At 34.2% G+C, this 10,131-nt stretch overlaps 1 protein-coding gene across 1 annotated transcript; it reads right to left on the minus strand.

The window, feature by feature from the left end:
- Positions 1-8,894: 8,894 nt before the first annotated feature.
- LOC107485280 (uncharacterized) lies at positions 8,895-9,684 on the minus strand. The gene is made up of 3 exons (XM_016105793.3): positions 9,443-9,684; positions 9,289-9,358; positions 8,895-9,207 (listed from the first exon to the last, which is right to left on the minus strand). The coding sequence occupies exons 1-3, from the start codon at positions 9,591-9,593 to the stop codon at positions 9,063-9,065; spliced, it is 366 nt and encodes a 121-aa protein (XP_015961279.1). The 5' UTR covers positions 9,594-9,684; the 3' UTR covers positions 8,895-9,062.
- Between the last annotated feature and the right edge of the window lie 447 nt (positions 9,685-10,131).

Raw genomic sequence — 10,131 nt, forward strand, 5'->3', positions numbered from 1 at the left:
ATTGTTGGGGGTGAGGAGCTCTGCAGCGTCTCGATGAATTAATGCAATTGTTTCTATTTCACTCAAACTTGTGTATGGTCCGATCTAAGATGTTTATTCGCGCTTAATTGTGAAAGAGGTGATGATCCGTGACACTCATCATCTCCCTCAATCTATGAACGTGTGTCTGACAAACACCTCCGTTCTACATCAGACTGAATGAACTTCTCTTAGATTCCCCAACAGAATCTTCGTGGTATAAGCCGGATTGATGGCGGCATTCATGAGAATCCGAAATCAATGGATTCTATTCCAACCTGATTGAGAACCGACAGATGATTAGCCGTGCTGTGACAGAGCATAGGAACGTTTTCACTGAGAGGATGGGAAGTAGCCACTGACAATGGTGACGCCCTACATACAGCTTGCCGTAGACGTGCTTTACAAACAATTGAGTTAAATATTACATTGCAGAAATTCAGAGGACAAAGCATCTCCAAAACTCTAACATATTTCTCATTACTGCACAACAAGTAACGCTATTATTCTCTATTATTTTTCTAATAATTTTAAATACTTTGACTTCTTACAATTAAATCCAATTAACCTTATTGGCCTCCTGACTAAGATTAATAAAATAAACATTGATTGCTTCAAACCAATAATCTCTGTGGGATCGACCCTTACTCACGTAAGGTATTACTTGGACGACCCAGTGCACTTGCTGGTTAGTTGTGCGAATCACAAATTCGTGCACCAGGGGACATACCCCGGTGGCAAGTCATAAGGTGGCCACCTTACGGTATTTACGTGAGTTACATTTAACCCTGAATGGGTATGGCCAACGTCATCATGCCTCACTGATAGCAAGGTAGGCTCTGGCATTTAAAATTACAGAAGAATTTTTGGACTCATTTTCTCTAGTCTCATCACTGAAAGTAGAAGATGATGTTGTAGATGTATTTGACATGTCAATTGACGCTGATTTTTTAGTCTCTGAAAACACAATTTTACCACTACGTAACCATATATAAATTCAAAATTCTTGATTTTTTTTCTTTTGACAAACTACAATCTAGTGACAATGTCCCACCGGGCATGCGAATTTATGTTACTCAAATTTTGTTAATGATTAAAAGAAAATATGGGTATCTCAATGTCGCAATTGTAACGTCAATAAACAAAATTAAAAAGAATGAAAGTAACAAATAAACAAAGCAATGCAAGGTATCGAAGGCAAAGTAAATTGCCGAAATTAAAACAAATAAGAAATTAGAAACATAAATGTAAAAAAGAGGAACACATAAAATTAGAGAATTTTTATTAATAAAAGCTGGAAGAAAGCAAATTACAAGTGTTTGAGTTCAGAGAAATTACTTAAGATTTCCAATTTTTATTCAATAATGTCAAGAGGCTGAGAGCGTTTGGGTTTCTGAGTGTTTTCCAAAAGAACTGAAGTATTGAACTCCTTTACAATGCTAACCTAAGACCTATTTATAAATTTCCTATGTCAACTGACAATTATACTTAATACCCCATTTTTCGGCCAATTTGAATTTGAATGGCCTTTGTATAACCGTTTCCACATTCTTTGTTTGGTGCTATTTGAAAAACCTCTATAAATAAATCAACCATCACATAACTTAATCTAATTAAAAATAAATATCATATATGAAAATACCAACATATAATTAAAAAAAGTATTAAAAATAAAGAGAGAGAATTGCATTTGTTTATTGTTACTATCTCAATATAATAAAGATGGTTAATATTGCTATTAATATTATATGTAAAGAGTAATAGAAAATAGAATTTAAAATACTTATAAAATAAAAGAAGAGAAAGAATTGTAATAGTAATATAAGGAGAAGGGTATTTGATTGCAACATAAAAGGGAATCGATTTCTTATTATTTGGTTGTGTGTAGTAAGAGAAAAGAAAATAAGTGCTTTATAGTAAGAAAGAGAGAGAGGGAATATATTAGTTATATTATTGCTGTGTGTTGTATGAAATACATCAGATGATGCCTTCTATTTATACATGTAAAATGTATTCATTTTCAACCTTCATTTAATTAAGTCATCCTTGGTAAAGAGAGGTTCTTTGAAAATGGGCATCCAACTCATCCCTTATCACAACACTCCCCCTTGGATGACCATTTAGGATTATTGCCTCGTTAAAACCTTCCTAAAGAAAAACCCAGTGGGAAAAAACCTTAGTGAAGGAAAAAGAGTACAATATCCTTTAGTAATGGGGACTGCCTCATTAAAAACCTTGTCAAGAAAAACCCAATGGAAAAAAACCTGACCAAGGAAAAAAGAGTACAGTCTCCCCCTCTTGCCGACATTATTTTATATCTCGAAATCGGCGCATCCCAATCTGATGTATCAATCTTTCAAAAGAAGATTTTGGGAGTGACTTTGTGAATAAATCTGCCAGATTATCACTTGAACGGGTCTGTTGGACATCAATTGTCTCTTGATTTTGAAGATCATGAGTGAAGAAGAATTTGGGAGAAATGTGCTTTGTTCTATCGCCTTTAATGTATCCGCCTTTAAGTTGAGTAATGCATGCTGTATTATCTTCAAACAGGACAGTTGGAGCTATCTTATGATCAATCAGTCCACATGATGACAAAATATATTGAATCAGACTCCTCAGCCAAAAACACTCGCGACTAACTTCATGAATCGCCAGTATTTCAGCATGATTGGAGAAGGTTGCTGCTATCGTTTGTTTCGTGGATCTCCATGATATAGTTGTTCCACCATATGTAAACAGATATCATGTTTGAGATCTCCCTTTATGTAGATCAGACAAGTAGCCAGCATCTGCATAGCCAACTGGTTGTGACTTGGATCCATAGGGATAAAGCAATCCCATATCAACCGTTCCATGAAGATATCGAAAGATTTGCTTGATTCCACTCCAATGTCTTCTGGTTGGAGAGAAACTATACCTTACTAGTAAATTCACCGCGAATGATATGTCAGGTCGCGTATTATTAGCAAGATACATTAGCGCTCCAATTGCACTAAGATATGGTACTTCAGGACCAAGGATATCTTCATTCTCTTCTTTAGGACAGAATTGATCTTTCTCCACATCCAAAGATCTTACGATCATTGGGGTACTTAATGGATGTGATTTATCCATATAAAATCTTTTCAAGATCTTCTTTATGTATGTCGCTTGATGAATAAAGATCCCATTTTTTGTATGCTCGATCTGCAGACCGAGACAAAATTTAGTCCTTCCAAGATCTTTCATCTCAAACTTAGTCCTTCCAAGATCTTTCATCTCAAACTCTTCTTTCAGAGTTTTTATAATTGTTGGAATCTCTTCAGGAGTCCCAATGATATTTAAATCATCAACTTACACAGCAATTATAATGAATCCAGATGCGGTTTTCTTTATGAAAACACATGGACAGATATCATCATTCTTGAATCCATTTTTGGCTAGATACTCAGTAAGACGATTATACCACATTCGTCCAGATTGCTTTAGGCCATATAAAGATCTTTGCAATTTGACTGAGTATAACCCTTGCGAATATTCATTGGATGGTTTAGATATCTTTAATCCTTCAGGGACTTTCATATAGATATCTCGATCTAATGAGCCATATAAATAGCTTGTTACCACATCCATTAAATCCATCTAAAATTTATGATATGCAGATAAACTGACCAAATAACGCAATGTTATCGCATCCACTACAGGGGAATACGTTTCTTCATAATCTATACCGGGCCTTTGTGAAAAACCTTGTGCCACAAGTCGGGCTTTATAGCGCACAACTTCATTTTTCTCATTTCGTTTTCTCACAAATACCCATTTGTATCCAACAGGTTTTACATCTGCAGGTGTACGGACTATAGGTCCAAAGACTTCATGTTTTGCAAGTGAGTCTAATTCAGCCTTCATGGCTGCTTTCCATTTTGGCCAATCATTTCTTTGTCGACATTCTTCAACTGATCTTGGCTCAAGATCCTTATTTTCATGCATGATATTCAATGCCACATTATATGCAAATATTTCATTGACAATTGTCTTATTTCGGTCCCATTTCTCTCCTGTAAATACATAATTTATCGAGATCTCATCATTTTCATAATTTTCAGGTACCTGAACGTCTTCTGACGTTATATCAGAATTTTGGACAACTGCAGGTGTCTTTACTATGTCTTTTTCAACATGAATATTATTTACCTCTTTTCTCTTTCGAGGATTTTTGTCTTTGGAACCGACAGGCCTGCCACGCTTCTGGCGTGTATTTGCTTCCGTGGCTATTTGCCCTACTGGGACATCAATTCGAATTGGGGCATTTTCTACCCTGCCACGCTTCTGGTGTGAATTTGCTTCAGTGGCTACTTGTCCTATTGGGACGTCAATTCGAATTGAGGCATTTTCCGCTGGTATGTAAGATTTGGTTATCCTCTTTGTATCAGAAAATGCATCAGGCAATTCATTTGCTATTCTTTGCAAATGTATAATTTTTTGAACTTCTAGTTCACATTGCCCTGATCGAGGATCTAAATGCATCAACGATGATGCATTCCAATTAAGTTCCTTTCAGGAAGCTTACTCTCTCCCCCTAATGTTGGAAATTTTGATTCATCAAAATGACAATCCGCAAACCGGGCTTTAAACACATCACCAGTTTGTATCTCAAGATACCTCACTATAGAGGGAAAATCATATCCAACATATATCCCCAATTTTCTTTGGGGTCCCATTTTGGTGCGATTAGGTGGTGCAATGGGAACATATATCGCACACCCAAATATTCTTAAATGGGAAACATTTGGCTGCTGGCCAAAAGCTAATTGTATAGGAGAGAATTGATGATAACTCGTTGGCCTCAAACGAATAAGTGATGCGGTATGTAAAATAGCATTCCCCCAAACCGAGGTTGGGAGATTTGTTCTCATAAGTAAGGGTCTAGCAATTAATTGGAGGCGCTTAATAAGTGATTCTGCTAACTCATTTTGTGTGTGAACATAAGCTACTGGATGTTCAACACTTATTCCATTAGCTATACAATAAGCATCAAAAACTTGGGAAGTAAATTCACCAGCATTATCAAGGCAAATTGCTTTGATTGGATTTTCTGGAAATTGTGCTTTTAATCGAATAATTTGAGCCAGTAATCTCGCAAACGCCAGGTTGCGAGAAGATAATAAGCACACATGTGACCATCTCGAAGATGCGTCTATCAACACCATAAAATATCTAAAAGATCCACATGGTGGATAAATAGGTCCACATATATCACCTTGAATCTTTTCTAGGAATTCAGGGGACTCAAATCCAATCTTTACTGGTGATGACTTTAAAATTAACTTCCCTTGAGAACATGCAGCACAACAAAATTCACTAGATTTAAGAATCTTCTGATTCTTTAGTGAATAGATTTTTCAATAATTCTCCTCATCATGGTTGTTCCCGGATGACCCAATCTATCATGCCAAGTTATGAATTCATTTGGGCTGGTAAACTTCTGGTTTACAATGGCATGTGATTCAATTGCACTAATCTTGGTATAATACAACCCAGATAAAAGTGGGGGTAACTTTTATAATATAGTCTTTTTATTTAAATCATGAGTTGTGATACATAAATACTCATGATTTTCCTCATTCATTATTTCAATATGATATCCATTTCGGCGAATATCTTTGAAACTCAACAAATTCCTCAGAGACTTAGTAGATAATAGTGCATTATTTATTATAAATTTTGTTCCTCCAGGAAACAAAATTATAGCTCTTCCGGAGCTTTCTATCACATTGCCTGAGCCAATAATAGTATTAACATATTCTTCTTTTGGCACAAGATGGGTAAAATATATATCACTTTTAAAAACAAATGATAATAATAATAAAATGAGTAAAAGTACATGCACAGTAAAATTATTCACATGAATACTTTATATATATATATATATATCAAACTATTCCATCATTGATCAAATAGTCAATATTTCCTTCAGAAAATTAGATACATCATAATGAGTGGTAGAATTTTCATCATTTGAAACAAAATTTGTTTCCTTTCCTTTGTCATCCTTTTTCAAGGATGCTTGATAAAGATCAACTAGGTGCCTTGGGGTACGACAGGTACGTGACCAATGACCCTTTCCACCACAATGGAAGCATTTCTCCTCTGTTGATTTATTCTGCCCGATATTCCTTTCTTTATCCCACTTCTGGTGAGATCCTCTCTTTTGAACATAATTCTTTTTCCTTCCATAATTTTTCTTGTTATTAAAAGCTTGCCATTTACCTCTTCTGGGGTAATAATTTGCCGCATTTACTTCAGGAAATGGGGCAGCGCCAGCTGGGCGCGCTTCATGATTTTTCAATAACAACTCATTGTTGCGTTCGGCAACAAGAAGGCAAGAAATTAACTCAGAATATTTTTTAAACCCTTTTTCTCGATACTGCTGCTGCAGGAGCACATTCGAGGCATGGAAGGTTGAGAAAGTTTTCTCCAACATATCATGATCAGTTATTTTTTCCCCACACAATTTCATTCATGAGGTGATTCGAAACATTGCATAATTATATTCATTTATAGATTTAAAATCTTGTAAACGCAAATGCGTCCATTCATATCGGGCCTGAGGAAGTATTACCGTTTTCTGATGGTTATACCTTTCTTCAAGGTCTTTCCAAAGATCTGCAGGATCTTTTAATGTGAGATATTTTCTGCAAGATCTTTTAATGTGAGATATTCGTTTTTCAATCCTTCGTCAAGATGACGACGAAGAAAAATCATGACTTTGGTTTTATCCTTCTGGGATGCATGCATTATTTTCAGTCTTAATGGTATCTTCAAGATCCATTGAATCAAGATGGATTTCAGCATCTAATATCCATGATAAATAATTGTTTCCAGATATATCAAGAGCATTGAATTCAAGATGAGAGAGTTTCGACATAATGAAAATATTACCCGAGTCTTTCTAAAGATTTGATCAGAGTCTCGTGCTGATAACGTGTTGTAAAATAAATAAAAGATATATAAAATAAAGATGCATAAATAGAAGACTCTATTATTAATATAATTAGCTCAATAATATTTATATATATATAATAATATTATATGTTGTATTGTGTATATATATACAAAGATAAGAAAAAGTATTAAAAATAAAGAGAGAGAGAATTGCATTTGTTTATTGTTACTATCTCAATATAATAAAGATGGTTAATATTGCTATTAATATTATATGTAAAGAGTAATAGAAAATAGAATTTAAAATACTTATAAAATAAAAGAAGAGAAAGAATTGTAATAGTAGTATAAGGAGAAGGGTATTTGATTGCAACATAAAAGGGAATCGATTTCTTATTATTTGGTTGTGTGTAGTAAGAGAAAAGAAAATAAGTGCTTTATAGTAAGAAAGAGAGAGAGGGAATATATTAGTTACATTATTGCTGTGTGTTGTATGAAATGCATCAGATGATGCCTTCTATTTATACATGTAAAATGTATTCATTTTCAACCTTCATTTAATTAAGTCATCCTTGATAAAGAGAGGTTCTTTGAAAATGGGCATCCAACTCATCCCTTATCACAACATTAATTAATTTTTTAACATAATTTTTTTATAATAATATATTTTTATTGCCTAACAGTTAGTCGCACAAATTCATCAACTATCTATCTCTTAGCATATGTAGATGACATAGTCTTCTGATTAGGTAAGGTTAATCATGGAATTCAGTTCACTAAGTCTTTTGATTTTTGTCTTCTTGCCTTTGCAGATGTAGATTGCATCTTCTTAAGCACGAATCTTATCTTCTGGAGTAGCAGAAAACAACAAGCTGCGAGTCGCTCTTCAACTGAAGCTGGGTATCGTTGCTTGGCAGACACGACAGCAGAACTTGCTTGGATTCAAAAACTGCTCTCTAAATTGAGAATGATATCCCCAGTTGCTCCAACATTGTTTTGTGATAACCTTGGAGCTGTTCTTTTAGCTGCTAATCCTGTCTTGCACAGCAGGAGTAAGCATTTCGTCATTTCGAAGTGGACCTTCATTTTGTGAGAGATCAAGTCAAGCAAGGGCGTTTGCACATTTTCTATATTCTATCACATGCTCAAGTTGTAGATATACTAACAAAACCTCTTCCCGAATCTTCATTCATTAAATTCATAAACAAACTACGGGTGCTTCCAATGCAAATCCCACCCTTAGTTTGAGGGGGAGGGGGGTATAGACAAGAATAATTACTTAGCAGTAACGTAATGCCTCTGCATATACTATATAAGCATACATCCCTTCTGTAATTGAGACAGATTAATAATAAATCAACATTTCATTTCTATTCCAAATTCTCTTCTCTGCCTTTTACTTCTACTCACTACAAGTTCTTGAACCATCTTCACGCACCATAAGTTATGATATGTTTAATTTTGTGATAGTTAGTTGATGTATGAAAATGAATTAAAAAGCAAAGCTAAGCTAGTGTAACTGGTGGTGCATGGCCCAGCGGGAAATGCAAGATGGATACGTAGAAAGAGTGGTATATGAGAGATTGAAACGTGTGAATATTACTTGGAAGTTGGAACCACCCAGTAAGCAGGGATGTTGCTGTTATAGGATCATGGGACAACTGGGAATGCTTATGCCATTGTTAAAGCACTTCCTACAGGAAATGAGCCTTCAGTAATCTGAAGGGAATATTATTTATTTATTTATATATATTATATACAAATACAATACATATTCATCTGATGTTCTAGAATTGGCAGCAATGGTTAAACGGCACCTACTCCTCTCTTACATTATGTGCTGGGTATACCTACTTTATCTTTAATCTTTTCAGTCTTGCATAAACGCCTATCTTTCTATTTGAAATCATAACATACTATCAGGTGTCATCAACTATTCAACAGAGGAGTAAATCAAATAGCAAAAGTATCCATATAAACGATCCAAACACTTTGTGTGATTCATCTGTTACAATAAGAAAGGAATGAAAATATCTAATAGAGAAGTCTCTTATTAATTTTACAATCCGAGGGTTCTCAAGTGGTAGGAGTATGAGTATGAGTATGAGTATGATGTATCACCGAACAGGAACCTTAATCCAACCATTAGCAAAAGCAATGGCTAAGATCACAAAAGGAGTTGACATACCAAAGATGATGATGTAAGGAAGCGGTGTCTTCATTGGATTCTCTCCTTCCCTTTCTCCTGCTGTCTGCCAATACCTGCAAACATACATTATTCACACCGATCAACCTATGCCTATGTCACATCAAAATTAAGAAAACGAAAATGCGAAATGTTACTGTTGCGGCTCTTCATCCCTTGTTATGAATTTCTTCTTCCCTCCTTTCTTGCCTTCTTCATCTCCACCACCTGATAATTAATTATCATCTCAACACGAGAACAAGACAGTGTGATTACATAAAAAGATATGGAAAGTAATTAAGTGAGTGTTACCGAGTTTTGCATGAACTTTGAGAGCAACAACATTTGGTGTGTTTCTGTGGGAGAAAGGGGCATAGAAAAGTGGAGAAAGTGATGATGGTGATTTTGGGAGAAATGAAGTTTTGCAGGGAAAAGGAGAGGACAGAGTCACATTGGCTGCCATTTCTTGAAGCTTTTGTTGAAGTATGAACTATGAAGTATGAACCATACCCTCTCTATCACATCCTACCTTATCTCCTGACTTGGTGTCCATACTCCATAATACGGTGGGGTACATTAGTTACAAGATTTAAATCATTTATTAAAAATTAAACATATAGAATATATTTCTTAAACTAAAAAAATTAAAGTCACAAAAAAAAAAACTAAAAAAATTAAAAAACTAAAATACATTTATACTGACAAAGATTTTTATTGTGTTTATTCTTCATATTTTATAATATGTAATATATATAAATAACAAATTGTATTCATATGTAAATTTTGATGTTAATTTTTTATATTTGATTTTTTTTAATATTTGACTCTTACATTGCACTTATATAGAATTATGAGACTTTGTTGGTATTAAATTTTTAATTTGTATATTTTAAAATTTATATTAAATTATATTTATATTTAAATTATTTAATTTTGCTATTGTATTACCAATTTATATATTTAAATGAGATTATTGGTGTTATAATTTTAATTATTAATAT

The sequence above is a fragment of the Arachis duranensis genome, chromosome 4 (genome assembly GCF_000817695.3).
Source record: "Arachis duranensis cultivar V14167 chromosome 4, aradu.V14167.gnm2.J7QH, whole genome shotgun sequence".
Lineage (NCBI taxonomy): Eukaryota > Viridiplantae > Streptophyta > Magnoliopsida > Fabales > Fabaceae > Arachis > Arachis duranensis.